Here is a 17715-nt window from a genome sequence, read left to right as displayed (position 1 = left end):
CAGTTTTTAGTGACTACAAATTTGTCACCGCAGATCATTCTTTTAGTGGCAACTGATACACTATCTTTAGCGGCTACATTTTCTTCGAAAAGAAGCTGGCCTCACTTTCAGCGGCAACTGTTTGTCGCCGCTAAATGTCCACTTTTAGCGACGACTCAAAAATGTAGCTGCCAATACTTTCAGCCATAGTCGCTATAGCGGCGACTTTTTCATCACTGTTGAAAGACTTTGAGGCTTTCAGCAGCGGCTTTTGTCTCCATTGAAAGACTTTGAGGCTTTCAATAGCGGCTTTTGTCACCATTGAAAGTTAATTTTTTTTGTAGTGAATTAATGTACATAACCAAAGGAGAGTAGAAGTACAGTGCTATAAAAATTTAAAAGAAAAAAAAGCATAGGATTGGGGTCCACATGCTAGGTGGGGCCCACCAATAACAAATCTTTATCTTCCTCTCTTCTTAGATAATCATACTACTGTAATAAAGAATCAATACAATATCCACGCTGATCACAATTCTATTAAATATTAATAATTTGGATTCTAGAAATTTTAGAGAATGTGTGTGGGTGTGATATATATAAATATATATATGTATGTATTGTAATAAGAATAAAGAATTATCAAATTTATGTCACAAGTTCCAATTAATCCTACTTCATTTTCATATTAAATAACTATTAAACGAATTCAAATGGGCATAAATGGCACAGGTATTTTACATGTATAGTGCTGGGCACCTTGATGCTGTGTTCCCAGAAGAATATCGTAAAGAAATCCTTCGATACCATACTATCACCAGGTATATATGACATATATACATATTTAAGCATCAAAACCTGCTTTATTGTATTGCTCATATTTTACAGTTTTAAGTTTTCATGTATGTGTGTGTGTTAAAAGAATGAAGATGGAGGGTGGGGCCCACACATAGAGAGACACAGTACCACGTTCTGTACTGTGCTGAGTTATATATGCATGCGAGTGCTTAGAGAAGGACCCAATGGAGGCCAAGACAATGCTTGTTTCAGAGCTCGAAAATGGGTTCTTGATCATGGTGGTGCCACCTGCATACCCTCTTGGGGAAAGACTTGGCTCTCAGTACGTTCTATTTTATTTACCTACATGATAGGTTTTATGCATGGATGTATATACGTATGTATGTATGTAGGTATGTATGTATGCATGTCTCATATATATACATATATATACGTTGTTGTAGATACTTGGATTGTTTGAGTGGCGCGGAACAAATCCAATGCCGCCAGAGTTCTGGCTCCTTCCATCATTCCTTCCTATGCATCCAGATACGTAATTCAATGGTGAACATACATTTCTAATATCAGTTTATTATTTGAAGTTTTAATTTCATGTCATATCTATTTACTCTCTTAATTTTCTGTTGATATTTTCTCTTCATTATTTTAAGTCTATTATAATTAATTTTGTTAATTATGTAATTTCATGCTCTATATATATTTTTTGTTGCTTTCTAACCATTCATCGAGGTTTTTGGGAGTCAATCCAAAGCAATTTTAGTTAGTTTGGCATAATCGACTAGGTATCAAAAGCCACGCGATTTGGCACTTAAACATAAATAGAAAAAGAAGAAAGTGAAGTTTTATGACTTTATTAATTTTAGATTTGTAGGTTTAATCATGTTTTAATTTCATGTCATATTCTAAATATATGAACCCAATCACTTTGTCTCTCAAATTTATAATGTATTTTCAAAAACATTCCTGCTAATTATAAAGTATTTTTATCCAAGTGTAGTTTCAATATACATAATTAAATAAGGGCAATTTAAGGAAGTCAACATATAGTTGTTACAAATAACTAAATTAATTTTCTTAATCTTTCCAAATTAGTTAGCCAACTCTTATATTAAGGACCAAGGATAGTATTATTTAGTCCCTTAATTTTCTGTTGATATTTTCCCTTCATCATTTTAACTTATATTGTAATTTCTCATGCTATATATGGTTTTTTTGGCTTTCTAATCATTAGCGGTTTTTGTGAGTCAGTCCAAAGATATATGATGAGATCTTATATATAAATATACATATTGTGCGAGTAAAAAGCTAACCGTAACTATATAAGTCGACGTGATGTAAGTTAAGTTATTTTAGTGTAAGTGACAATTAGGGTGTTAATGTTGAAAAAACTTCAATACTGATTCTATTGTGTCACATCCTGCCAAATTTAGCATTGATAGAAGGGATAAAAAATTTGGTTAAGGACCAATAGGAAAAGAAGATTAGCTAAGAAAACTAAACATGGTGTGAAATCCAAAAAGGGTTCGGACTGGCATTTTTAAATTTATCGGTCCAAGAAGGGCAAAACAGGAAATTTTGAGAAAAATTCTAGAAAATTCTTGAAAAATAGAAAAAATGAAAATTAGAGTTTTAAAAATACGGTTGAGGCTCGAAAGATGGAATTATTGTGGAAATAAATTATTATGGAATTTTCCGTAAACGGAGGTTTTTTAGGAAATTAGTGGGAAATCAAAGGAAAATAATTATTTTAATTATTTAGAGGCCTTAATAATTATGAAAAAATATAAAATAATTATCTAGATATTTATTTGAATTTATAAAATTATTTTTAGGCCTTGGAGACTCAGGAATTAATTTTAGGGAATTTATTTTCCTGCAGTGACACTAATAAAGGCTTAATGGGAGAAAATTCAAATTAAATACCTAGAGATGACAAAAAATTCTGAAAATTTTTAGATCATATTTTCATATTAAAAGGTGAATTACCATGGAGATAAATGGTTTTTTAGAGGTCTGAAAAAATTATGAAAAGTTACTAGTGAATAATAACCAGTAAAGTTTTAAATTGGTTTGAGATTTTGATTTGAATTGTGGGCCATCTTTTTGGGCCATCCTAAACCATTTGTGGGGCCTATATTAGGCCCAATTCAAGCCCAATTTCGTGCAGCTTCTGGACAGCTCTATTTTTAATTAAAATAAAATGCAAATTAAGAGATAATTGTTGGAAAACTCTAGAGTTTGGACACATCATTAAATTTGAAGTTATGATGCATTTGATGGCTGCCAAATCACCTTATTTTCTGCCATTTTTGACGTCCAAATTAAGAGAGGAATGGCAGGTCCATTTGTCTATAAATACCCCTCCCTAAAATACAAAAAAAATGTTGGAAAATTAGAAAAAGAAGGGGAGGTGTTGCCATTTTCATTCCAGACCAAGGGACACTGAATTTGAGAGGGTTTTGAGCAAGGAATCATTCAGTTTATATCAAGAAAACATCAAGGTATGCTTAAGCCTTCTCATCCCTAAATTTCAAGTTAGTTAGTTAGGGTTTGTGGCTTGAAAAGTTAAGAGAAAATGCTGCACAGATTTGGTTGACATGCTTGGCTATTAGGGAAGGATAGAAACCTTAAATATGATATGGAACAAACTTGTTTAAGTGGTGTATGAAATGGTTTTTGGAAGAAAACCAACCTAAGGCTATATATGTTCATTTCGGTCAAGGGATGTTCTTGCTGGAGGAGTTTGTTTTTCATTGATTTAATGATTCCAATGGGTTTAGAATATGTCTTTGTATAGGGATATGCTATTGGGAAGTGTTTAAAATTATTGAAATCAAAAATGAGATTTTTGGAAGCTTGAACCTCCTATTCGGTCACTACAATTTCATGGGGAAGGAGTTTGATTTTTGAAAAACTGATTGGGTATTTGGATTCCTCAAGAAAAATTGTGTAGGATTGAGCCAAGAGATCATTGATTCTAATGGAGGAATTATTTTGTTAAAAATCAAAGAAAAAGGGGAACATGTTAAGTTAAAGATAAAGGACTATGTTTAAGTTGTTTGGTTATTAATATAGCTTATATTTATGCTTGAATTAATAGGCTTTGTGAGGAGAAATCAAGGACAATCATTATCTCTTGAGGAGACCTAAACTATCAAGTATAAAAAGGTAGTATTGAATTATAATTTGATTATTTATCTTGCTTGTTCAATGTGATTATGTTGATTGGTTGAATTGAAGAATTTATGTGGTGATAATGGTTGACTTTATGACATTTGTTTGTACTTTGGTCAAATGCATAAAAATATGTCAATGTGAAATTGTTGATGTTCCTCTTTTGGTATGATACAAAATATGATTTTATGTGACTTGAAGATGTTTGAAGGTTTATAACATGTCACATTATACTTGCTTGATTTACATGACGATTGTAATTCATTGTTACTGAGATTTCAATAAAATCTCACTCCCCTCAATATATAAACAATAATAGGAATCCCAGGTGGTGTCAATAAGAGCAAGGAGAAAGAAAAGGGATTCACTTGGAAGAGGAGAAAGTTTATTATTTTTGAAATAATACTATGTAATTATATACATTGTTATATGTATGTATGAAATTATATCAAATTGTTGTATCAGTGATGAGGGTGCCTTACATGTGAATAATTGGTTAAGGAATCATGATTAAGTATTTGTCATATGACTAGAAAAGATAGATGAAAGGAAAAGGAAAAGAAAAGGCTAGAATGGTACGAAAAAGGGATAAAAGTTGACTTTTCGGGAGTAAAGTTTGACCAATGTGATTTTAAGCAATTAGACGAATCTGGGTATGAAACTTGGCATGCTTATAGATCTTATTTTTATCTTTTAAACAAGTAGTAATTCATTAAATTTGGATTTTTGTATAGAATGTTATGCCCTTCTAAAGTTGGGCATAAATCCTGAAAAATTAAAAAATGACCAAATAAATAGTATCATTTTGAACGAAATCTAGGATTGATGTATGAGATTTGGATACGAATGAGTATTTTTTTTCTTGAAAGAGAATGTCAAGAACTTTCTATAGAACTTAGAACCGCTCAGTTTTGATTTTTCTACAATTAGTTATAAATTTTCAAAGTTAACCCAAATTGCTGTGAATAGTATACAGAAATCCAAAAATGAAAATTTTAAAGTTGAAATTCTTCCACCCTTCAGCCTTGTATAATGACTTTAAATGGTTCCAATAGATATATAATAAGATAACAAAGGAGGTGTGACATATTGCATTATCTAATAATAATATCTTCCATGATATTGTAATTAACGCAGCTAAAATGTTTACATGCCTATGTCGTATTTGTATGGGAAAAGATTTGTGGGTCCCATCACACCTCTTATTCTTCAGCTCAGACGAGAACTCTTCCTTCAACCTTACCATCAAATTCATTGGAATGAAGCTCGTCGCCTTTGTGCAAAGGTGAGTTTAATTTTACTTTAGTCTTTGATAATTCCTCGCTATATATATACATATATATATATTGACACAAACACAATAAACTTGTTGATTTCTCCTAATTAATTAAGGAACAATTATATATCATAGATAATTAATGTCGAATATATAAATCATTGCAGGAAGATCTTCACTATCCACACCCCTTGATACAAGATTTGATATGGGATAGTTTATATGCATTCGCTGAGCCACTTCTCACTCGTTGGCCCTTCAATAAGTTGGTAAGAGAGAAAGCTCTTCAAGTAACAATGAAGCATATTCACTATGAAGATGAAACTAGTCGATACATAACCACCGGCTGCGTCAAAAAGGTAATATTAATTAGAATGACTCAATTAATGCCAAGCACTTTGATATGATTATTGATTTCGGTGTGAACATGCTTCTAATTAATCAGTATTTAATTTCCCTTTTGCATCATTTGCGATAGGTTTTGTGTATGCTAGCTCGCTGGGTTGAAGATCCAAATGGAGATGCTTTAAAGAAGCATCTGGCTAGGGTTCCTGATTACATATGGGTTTTGGAAGATGGAATTACCATGCAGGTAAACAATTACTCTGTTCATAAATATCTTCAAGTTTATTATTTTAATAAGAATAATTTATTTAGTAAAAAGGAATATGGAAAAATACCAAAAAATACGTTTTGAATTTCAAAATTCTAAATCAATATTATTTACTACATCCGAAAAGCAAATAACAACACATTTTCATAATAATTCCTAATTTGAGATTTTAAAATTTTAAAGATTTTTTTTGAGGATTTTTCCGAGAAATATTTTGGGTTTAGTCAATATATGCCATTAACTATTTGCAGAGTTTTGGAAGCCAACAATGGGATGCCGGTTTTGCTGTGCAAGCTTTACTTGCCACAAACCAAATTGACGAAATTGCTTCTACTCTTGCAAAAGGACATGACTTCATCAAGAAATCTTAGGTCAACATTTTAGTAACTAGTTGAGAGCTGTTATATTTGCGTATATTAATGCATAAGTCCTCTTGTAGTACTAACTAAAACTGATGATCTTATCAGGTTAAGAAGAATCCTTTAGGTGATTTTAAAAGTATGTATCGTCACATTTACAAAAGGTCATGGACCTTCTCAGATCAAGACCATAGATGGCAAGTTTCAGATTGCACGGCAGAAGGCTTGCAAGTGATTAACCTTTTTACTTTATCAAATTCACCTTATTAAATGATTAACCTTTTTACTTTATCAAATTCACCTTATTAAATTATGTTCCCATTTAATATATATATATATATATATATATATATCTTTTGGTTTTCTTTTTCAATGTTGTCTTCTTTTATCAATGTTACTACTAGAGATTGTGGGTAAAAAGATGGAATCTGAAAGGCTTTATGATTCTGTCAATGTCTTGTTGTCACTTCAAGTAAGTAATCTTACATTGCAATTATGATTAATTATAATAATAAAACAATGATTTTTTCGTAGAAATATCTCATTAATTCAAATTATACAGAACCTTTCATTGAATTTCTTAGGGGATTTTCTCTCTAGAGGTTATCTTTTCATGGTTTTTTCCTTTGACAGAAAGCCATTTCTTTAGGGTACTGTTTGCTTTGTGTTTTGATTTGATTAGTAGCATATATAACTCAAATTCACACATTTGCAGAGTAAAAAAGGTGGTTTAGCTGCACGGGAGCCAGTCAAAGCTCAAGATTGGTTGGAAGTAAGAATCATACATGCATACATATATACATCATATGCCACTTTGCTCCTATTCATGGGTCAGGAAGAAAATTTCTTTCTAAATATAAGTCACTTATAAGCTAATTAATGACCCCCCCCCCAAAATTTACTCCTATTGACTTAATAAATGCAAGGAAAGATATAAAGTAAATATGTGAGAGAAGCACCATTTAATGAAATATTTAACATGTGTAACTACTAAAAGGACTACTTTGAAAAAAGTACATAAATATGAAAAATAAAATGGATTAGGGTTTTCTATTTAGGACCAAATTGAATATCAAAATAGCTCTTATATTAAAGATCAAAGATAGTGTGTTGTTAAAAAAAAAACTAGTTGTGAAAATTAAAAATGTTTTGGGATTTCATGTTTAAAATCCTTAAGGCAAAATAATATTTTTATATTGGAAAAAAATAATCATTTTTCTAAAAACATATTTAATCTTATATTTTATAAATACATATACACATTAATTATTTATTAATTACATTTTTTATATATTATTTATTATATTGGCTAAAAATATATTATTAACAAATTTATTATTTCAAATAAAAATATATTATAAAATCTATCTTTTTTGTAATTATCATATTACCTTATGTCTTTTTTAGTAATTTGTACATATAAAAAGTGTTTGTGATAACAACTATCTAAACACTTTCAGTTTATCAGAATCACTTTTTTACAAAATCTATTCTTTCAAAATCTATTCTCAAAAATAACTTTTCTTCCAGAAGTTGTTCTCTAAACCATAGTTTAGTTTTTTTTCCAAACACCTCCTAATGTAGACTGTTTAACAAACATGTCAACCAAAAAATGGAGCAAAAGGAAGCATGACATTTCCAATGACTGTGACATTTTTGTACCATTTTAAAAAATTTATTTTCACATCATTTTTTTAACTTATATGTTTGCTAAATAGTCAACATTTCGTACTATTTTTTTTTTATTAATGTCATGTATAAATTTTGCATCGAAAAGAAGTTTATAGTGTCAGATTCTTATGATAAAATACTTATGTTGTAAATAGATTTGTAAGCTAACCCTATATTTTTTAATCATCTACATAGGTTACTTGATTTTAATATCTAGACCATCGTATTCAGTAATCAATTCTTTGTATAAAAAAGATCAATAATCAATTCTATTAAATAATTAGTTAGAAGTTGCAAGTTTCATATCAATTATATTAGTAAGCGTCTAGTAAAACTAATAATTGAAATAAATTAAAGTTCTATAACTATTGGTACAAATGCATACAGTATTTATTATTCTTCAATTGTTTGGAGAACTACTGCCAAGGTTGTCAAACTCATGAGTTTAAGTAAAGTATGTACTAAACTTGAAGTCAGATCATAAACTCGTAAAAGTTTACCTCTATCAATAAATAATTATTAAAAATATATAATTAAATAATTTAAATATAAAAATGACAAAAATTTTGTTAAAATATAAGTTAAACCCAAATAATTAAAATTAAACCCGCCAACATTCATATTTTATCATACTCAATATAGATATTTTTATGAAATTCATACAAAAAGTCACTATACATAATCAAATAATAAAATAATCATAAATTTAATAAAAATTATAATTTAGAACACTGATTTGGATTTTCAATATTTTAAAGGTATTTACAGTTAAAAATTTAACTGTCTTTTACGCATTCTTTGATATAAATATTTCAATTTTTTAATAAATATTTTACGTAATTTTAACAAAAATGATTTTATCGTTGTATATTAAAATTTTATGAGTTAGGAATATTATTCCATAGATTTTTTTAAAATATTCAAGTATTTTTTATGACGCACTGAGTGGCATAGGAGAAAAATTCAAAATTTGGTTGCTTTCGGTGAGTTTTGTTGTTGGTTTCAACTCGTATATAAATTACCGAGTTAATACAGTTTCACTGAGTTTAAACGAGTAACACGCCATTATTTATGAGTTTTCAATAAAAGCGATTTTATATGTGTGTTAACACATTTTCCAGAGCTGAAAACGTGAAATCGATGAGTTTAACGTGTTGAAACGTGAGTTTGATTACCATGGACCGCCACTGTACTAATTAATTTGCCCAACCAACAGGAGGGGGGTGATTGATAAATATTGAACCACCAAATTTGACTTTTTGTTAGCCTATTAATAGTTACTCTCACATTTAATAACCTCCCACCCAACAGGATGGAGTAACCTATATTTGTTTTTGCCAGAATAACAGTAACCTACATTACACTTTTGATCATTAGATGTCATACTTAACCATCGTTGCAAAGATAACTATAACTTTTCTTCCCCTACAACGTGTTGGCAATATTTTTATGAAAAATTAAAACTGAAACATTTACTGATTTTAGTTGTTAAAATGCGTTTGTGCACTTATAATTTCACTTATATAAATACTTATTATTTTGCTATTGTAGTCAATAAAATGCATATGTATACTTTGGAACTTTATCTACGAATTTAACATAATTGATATAAGTAATTTGGCTTAAATTTTGTTATATTATATATATAATTTCACTTATATAAATATTTATTATTTTGCTATTGTAAGTCATTAAAATGCATATGTATACTTTGGAACTTTACCTATGAATTTAACATTAATGATATGGGTAACTTGATATAAATTTTGTTATATTATATATATGTATGTATTTGATAACCCTTTGGCCACCCCTAAGGTGGCGCTTTTTCTAGATCATATTATTAATTATCCGAGCAACCAATTAATCTAGATCAAGCTTTTGTGGGATTACTTTTGGACGGCCAGCTCTACCATTAATATATAAAATTTTTAATTTGTGGCATGCAATAGAGGATATATATCTTGTTAGAGCATCACGAGCTTATTCTCATTTCCATTTATCTTTAGTAATCAACCAAATCACCTAGATATATGACGCGTTTCAAAAATCTCAAAACCAAGTAAAATTTTGATACAAATTAGGTTACATTACATAAAGTTCTCGCAGACTTTACGTACACATCTTGATAAGCTTTAAAGTTTCATAAAAATATTTTTCTATACTTCCAATATTAATCATGCACAAATTTTTGATCAACAATAATTAAGTTTGTTATTCCACATACGGGGCATGATATTTCATTTGATCATATATGCATCCTTAAAATTAACCAACCAAAAATGGAAATTGAAAAAACATCATCTTCTTGTCACAATTCGTCTTAGGCTAATAACTCTCTAATTGTCTCTCTTTCTTTTTTAACGTGTATTCTTCTACTTTCCTTGTATAATTATATACTACCTCCTATGATAATTATAAGACCTCGTTTGTAGACTACAAATGAGGTCTTATAGTTGGGATTGAAGGTAGTATTTTGATTTTGATTTCCTCTCCAAATAAGTATCACAATATTTTAGATTACATACAGTAAAGAAACGGCAAATCCCATGAATTAATTATATATTTGGCAAACTGAGCTGATTCATTGACAAATATTATATTTCTGTCTTGTACTACCTCCTCTGGTCCTTAATATAAGAACTAGTAGGGGTTTGAGTTTAACAAATACTAGTTCCCGTAATTATCATTTTTTAAAATTATTCCTATTGATTGTATATGTTAAGAGAGTATGTATTAAGGAGTATGGTTTTACTTTTGCTCCTGAGTAATACGGGTTCGCTTCTTCCTTGAATTAGCTGCTTGCTCGCTTGGACCAGCCAAGAAGCCGAGTCACTAGTTTTGAGTCAACTTGGTCGGTCTAATCCAAGTTTTCAAATATTTCTTAATATAATATCTCAATTTATTTTGTTTTCCGTAATTATCTTTTTTCCTAAACTATCGTAGTTGATTGCACATGTTAAGAGAGTTTGTATGAGTATAGTTTCAATGCAAATGATTTAAAAAGATATTTTAGACTAATCAAAACATATCTTTTACAAATAATTAATTTAACTATTTTTTTAATCCATCCAACTTAATTAAATAGATCTTAGATTAAGTATTGGAAATATTACTTTGTTACTTTTTTTTATATATATTAACTAATGTTAAATATTAATGGTGATTGACTTTATGCAGTTCTTGAGAGAAAAGAATTTCAAACAAAAAATACCAAGGGCGAAGATAGAGAAAGGAGAGGAAATAAGTGATGAAAAAGTTGGGAACACTGTGAGAAGGGCAACTCATTATCTAAGCGCATTGCAATCGAAAGATGGTCACTGGCCTGCTCATATTGCTGGACCTCTCTATTTCATGCAAGCTCTGGTATATATACCAACCATATATACGCATATGCATATTTACTGTGCTATAAGAAATACAACAAATAGATATTATTCATTGGTGGACCACAAATGTTAAGGGATACCCACCTATCACAAATACACTTCCTCAAGTTCAATATTATAACAAAAGGTCTTTGGAGTTAGAAGTCTTATTTATAAAATATACATAAATGATGTATGAAATTTTAATATTTTTTTTAGAGTTTTGTTCTCATGAATAACCTCTTACATTATTGTATTAATTTTTTACCTCTTATTTTCACTCTTCACAAATAATAAGATTTTTTTTGAAAGAATATATATTTTTACACATACATTGCATTTATCCGGTTTTAACTGATTTTTTAATTTGCATAATCCAGTTATTTGTATTTTTCATACATAACCAAAGGGAGTATAGAAGTACAATGCTATAAAAATGTAAAAGGAAAAACAAAAGCACGGGGACTGGGATCCACATGTCAAGTGGGACCCACCAATAGCAAATGTCTTTCTTCCTTTCTCCTTTGATAATCATACTACTGTAATAAAGAATCAACATAATTTCCACGCTAATCACAAATCTATAATACTTTGGATTCTAGAAATTTTAGAGTGCGCGGGCGCACACATGGATGTGCTATATATGTACAATGATAAGAATAAAGAATTATCAAATTTATGTCACATGTTCCAATTAATCCTACTTCATTTTCATATTAAATAAATATTAAACGAGATCAAATGGGCATAAATGGTACAGGTATTTTGCATGTATATTACCAGTCATCTTGATGCTGTGTTCCCGGAAGTATATCGTAAAGAAATCCTTCGATACCTATATTATCACCAGGTATATATGACATATATACATATTTAAGCATCAAAACCTGCTTTATGGTATCGGTCATATGTTACGGTTTTAAGTTTTCATGTGTGTGTGTGTTTTAAAAGAATGAGGATGGAGGGTGGGGCCTACACATAGAGGGACACAGCACCATGTTCTGTACTGTGCTGAGTTATATATGCATGCGAATGCTTGGAGAAGGACCCAATGGAGGCGAAGACAATGCTTGTTTCACAGCTCGAAAATGGATTCTTGATCATGGTGGTGCCACCTACATACCTTCGTGTGGAAAGACTTGGCTCTCGGTACGTTCTATTTTATTCATTCCCTACATGTTAGGTTTCATGCATGCATGCATGCATGCATGCATGCATGTATGTATGTATGTATGTATGTATGTATGTCTCATATTTTGTTGTTGCAGATACTTGGATTGTTTGAGTGGTGTGGAACAAATCCAATGCCACCAGAGTTCTGGCTCCTTCCATCGTTCCTTCCTATGCATCCAGGTACGTAATTCAATGGTGAACATACATTTCTAATATCAATAGATTTGGACGTTTAATTGTGTTTTAATTTTCTGTCATATCTACTATCTTCGGTCCTAAATATAAGACCCCAATCATTTTGTCTCCCAAATTTATGATATATTTTCAAAATCATTCCTATTAATTGTAAAGTATTTCGATGCAAGTGTAGTTTCAATATACATGATTAAATAGGCAATTTAAGGAAGTCAATGTATATTTATTACAAATAACTAACTTAATTAATTTTTTTAATTACCCTAAATTTGTTAGCTAACTTTTATATTAAGGATCATAGATAGTACTATTTAGTTCCTTAATCTTCTGTTGGTATTTTCTCGTCATCATTTTAATTTTATTATATTGTAATTTCTCATGCTATATATGGCGTTTTGCTTTCTAATCATCAAAGGTTTTTGTGAGTCAGTCCAAAGATATATGATGAGGTCTTTTATATATATATATATAGTCTGCGATTAAAAAACTAATCATAACTACATAGGTGGACGTGGCGAGTCCAACCAAGGTAAGTTAAGTTATTTTAGTGTAAGTGACAATTAGTGTGTTAATATTAAGAAAACTTCAATACTAATTCTATTGCATTATCTAATAATAATATCTTCCATGATATTGTAATTAATGCAGCTAAAATGTGGTGTTATTGCCGCTTGGTTTACATGCCCATGTCGTATTTGTATGGGAAAAGATTTGTGGGTTCCATCACACCTCTTATTCTTCAGCTCAGACAAGAACTCTACCTTCAACCTTACCATCAAATTCATTGGAATGAAGCTCGTGGCCTTTGTGCAAAGGTGAGTTTAATTTTACTTTAGTCTCTGATAATTCATCCCTATATATATATATATATATATATATATATATATGGGGACACAAACACAATTAGCTTGTTGATTTCTCCTAATTAAGGAACAATAAATTATATAACATGGATAATTAATGTCGAATATATATATCATTGCAGGAAGATCTTTACTATCCACATCCCTTGATACAAGATTTGATATGGGATAGTTTGTATACATTCGCTGAGCCGCTTCTCACTCGTTGGCCCTTCAATAAGTTGGTAAGAGAGAAAGCTCTTCAAGTAACAATGAAGCATATTCACTATGAAGATGAAACTAGTCGATACATAACCATTGGCTGCGTCGAAAAGGTAATATTAATTAGAATGACTCAATTAATGCCAAGCACTTTGATATGATTATTGATTTTGGTGCGAACATGCTTCTAATTAATCAGCATTTAATTTCCCTTTTGCATCATTTGCCACAGGTTTTATGTATGCTAGCTTGTTGGGTTGAAGATCCGAAAGGAGATGCCTTTAAGAAGCATCTTGCTAGGGTTCCTGATTACATATGGGTTTCTGAAGATGGAATTACCATGCAGGTAAACAAATTATTTGCTCATATATATCTTCAAGTTTATTATTTTAGTAAGACTAATTTATTTGGTGCAAATAAATATGGAAAATTCCAAAAAAAATGCCTTTTAGATTTCAAAATTCCAAATCAATCTTGTTTACTACACTTTAATAGTAATTAATTACACTTGAAAAGCAAATGATGATACATATTTGTAGTAATTCCAGATTTAGGATTTTCAAATTTTAGAGGTATTTTTTTAAGGTTTTTTCCATGAAATATTTTGGGTTTAATCAATATATGCTATTAACTATTTGCAGGGTTTTGGAAGCCAACAATGGGATGCTGGTTTTGCAGTGCAAGCTTTACTTGCCACAAACCAAACTGACGAAATTGCTTTTATTCTTGCAAGAGGACATGACTTCATAAAGAAATCTCAGGTCAACTTTTCGTTCTTATTAATTAAGAAACATTAATTGATTGGCTTGTAATTATATGAGCGTTCTTTTAAATTTTTTTTATATGTGATGTTTTTTTTTTTTTTGCCATCTTATGTACGATCATTTTAAAATGCGTTTGCAATGATATCTAAAAGAATACATGTGAATCCGATGCCGCATTGCGTAAGATTTGAGGAATGAGCCAACATTTATGGCTTATAAACAATGTGACTTACTATATTTTAAGAAAAATTATTTATTTAATTTATATAGTTTTTAAATAATTGTAGCTCAAATTCTAATGTTTAACTTCTTCAACTCAACCACTAAGTTTTAGCCATTCAATTTTTTATTCACACTTTTTAAAAATCATCAGGTTTTTCTGGAACTAAGTTGTGATGGACAAACGGATTAAATGGCTCAAATTCGACAAATTAAGTTGCATCAAGTTAAACTTTAACAATTTGAGTTGTAACCAAGACAAAATTACAAGGACTAAATAATTAATTTTCATATTTTTATATCATACTAACTACACAGAACGGAATGTGTAACACACAAAAAAAGGACAAATTTTCACAAATCCATTATTGTAATTATTTTTTAATTCGCAATAGATTTTGTGAGAAAAATTTCGTGAATTCAACTAATTTGTGATGGATTATACTCGATATATTAACGACGAAACACCAATCTGCCACAAATTAAATCTCCTTTTCTTTTTTTCCCCTAATTAATTGATATTGATTATGATGATCTTATTAGGTTAAGGACAACCCTTCAGGTGACTTTAAAAGTATGTATCGTCACATTACAAAAGGGGCATGGACTTTCTCTGATCAGGACCATGGATGGCAAGTTTCTGATTGTACTGCAGAGGCTTTGAAGGTTAATAACTTGCTATCCTTAAACAACTCAATTTCCTCATTCATCTTCACCTTTTATGATGTTTCCTTTTAATTGTTATATGCTTTGGTCTATTTTAGTGTTGTCTTCTTTTGTCAATGCTACCACAAGAGATTGTGGGTGAAACTATGGAAGTAGAAAGGCTTTATGATTCCATTAATCTTCTTTTGTCACTTCAGGCAAGTATTTCACATTACAATTATATATGTTTTTTTTCCTTTGTGCATTGATTCACTATATAAACTTTAAAATTTATATATTTACAGAGTGAAAAAGGTGGATTTGCAGCATGGGAACCAGTGAAAGGTCAAGATTGGTTAGAAGTAAGAATCATGTCATATTTGAATTAGAACTTATGTGAACAAAATAAAATACTCCCTCTAGTCCTAAGTGTTGAGGTTGGTTGAGGGATTTATTTTGTTCATAAATGTAAAACTCCAATCTATTTTGTCTTACAAATTTAAAACTCTTTGCAAATAATTAACTAAACTATTCTTCTTAATATTTATTAATTAGTTATCTATTTAACTCCTAGGTTTAGGATCGGAGGGAGTAATATAGTTGGCAATAATTTGATTGGTTTGTTTCTGGGATCAGGTGCTAAATCCTACGGAATTCTTCCAAGACATCGTGGTGGAACATGAATATGTAGAATGCACTGGATCAACAATTCAAGCTTTAGTTTTATTCTCAAAGCTATATCCACGGCATAGAACAAGGGAGATTGAGAATTGTATTGAGAAAGCTGTGAAATTCCTTGAAGACACACAAACTGAAAATGGTGGATGGTATGGGAAATGGGGTGTTTGCTTCACTTATGGCACTTGGTTTGCATTAGGTGGCCTTGTTGCTGCTGGTAAGACTTATAATAATTGTCTTGCCATTCGTAAAGCTGTGAACTTTCTTCTCACATCGCAAAGGGATGATGGTGGGTGGGGTGAGAGCTATCTTTCATGTCCAAAAAAGGTATATAAATATAATTTAATTATCAATATAATATATAAAATTGGAACAATAAATATTCATTTTAGTCCCTAAGTTTTGACTCTGTTGTTAATTAATCCTTAAAAATTCCTTTTAACTCAGTACAACTCAATGTTTATATATTGTAACTCAGCTAAAATTCGATCCCTAAACTTTAACTAAGTTCCAATAGGTTAACAATTTGAAATCTTAATCCCTAAGTTTCATAAAATATATAATTTTATATTCCAAAATATAGGGACTAATATTTTAAATAGTAAATTATAGGAATTAAGTTACATTGAGTCAAAATTCATGAATTAAGTTACAACCGAGTCAAAACTATAATAATCAAATTTTAAGGAAAAAATTACAATTGACCTACAATTATAAGAATAAAAAGATTAATTTTTCCTATAAAATTTATAACAAGTTACTTGATAGGAGAGAAAGATGGTTAGTTATTATATATACTTATAACTGTGTGCCCTTTCATCTTATGAATTCTAATAAATGATGCAGAAATATGTTCCCCTTGAAGGTAATAGATCAAATGTGGTACAAACAGCATGGGCTATGATGGGTCTAATATATGCCGGACAGGTTATTCTATTTAATTCTTTATTGTGAATAGCAATTTATGTTTATTTGTAATTTTTAAAAATAAAAAATAAACTAAAATCAAATTTTATTGGAAGGTTGAGAGAGATCCATCTCCTCTTCATCGTGGAGCAAGACTTTTAATCAATGCTCAGTTGGAGAATGGGGATTGGCCACAACAAGTTAGTACCTTTCAGTGACTCATTTAATTTGGAATAATTTTTTAATTAAACTTATAAATCAATCAATGGTAGAATTAAATGTTAATTTGTGGCTTATATTTTCAGGAAGTCACTGGTGTATTCAGCAGGAATTGCATGCTTCATTATCCAATGTACAGAAATGTTTTTCCGCTTTGGGCTCTGGCTGAATATCGGAAACGAGTTACATATATAGCTTTCTAAAGCTGAATAAATAATAGCCTAATGTACATGTAACTCATGAACACAAATAATCTCCCTACCTTTTGAAACTTTATTATGAATCCCTCTAAAGTCTTATATTTATACAAATAATTCCCTCATAATTAGTTTTGTTGATCACTGACAGCTTAAAGTTTAATCGGGTATATAATTAATGACTGGGGACTATGTGTGCAAATTTGAAAGCTCAGGGAAATATTCATTATTAAGTTATAAAGATTAGAGGGGGGGTTTTTGTTCATAGTCCAGAATTTAGAGAGTTTTGTATAATTTAACTTAAATAATGCTACCTCCGGTCCTAATTAGAAGACCTTGTTTTTAGTTTACAAATGAGGTCTTCTAATTAGAACCAGAGGTCGTATAAGTTTTTAATCTGATGGTGGGAAGCAAAGTCCA

General features: G+C 30.1%; 1 protein-coding gene across 1 annotated transcript; it reads left to right on the top strand.

Annotated features, from left to right (window-relative positions):
• The first annotated feature begins 699 nt into the window (after positions 1-699).
• LOC114738526 (beta-amyrin synthase-like) lies at positions 700-17301 on the top strand. The gene is made up of 12 exons (XM_028926596.1): positions 700-797; positions 5128-5233; positions 13589-13780; positions 13900-14013; positions 14309-14428; positions 15194-15316; positions 15415-15513; positions 15601-15657; positions 15932-16300; positions 16820-16900; positions 16996-17079; positions 17185-17301. Exons 1-12 carry the CDS (start codon positions 700-702, stop codon positions 17299-17301), a joined length of 1560 nt encoding a protein of 519 aa, XP_028782429.1.
• The last annotated feature ends 414 nt before the right edge of the window (positions 17302-17715 follow it).

Source organism: Neltuma alba, unplaced genomic scaffold, assembly GCF_004799145.2.
Source record: "Neltuma alba isolate B1F8T4 unplaced genomic scaffold, ASM479914v2 tig00013606_pilon, whole genome shotgun sequence".
Lineage (NCBI taxonomy): Eukaryota > Viridiplantae > Streptophyta > Magnoliopsida > Fabales > Fabaceae > Neltuma > Neltuma alba.
The sequence above is the reverse complement of the archived record's forward strand: the minus strand, read 5'-3'. Positions and strand labels throughout refer to the sequence as shown.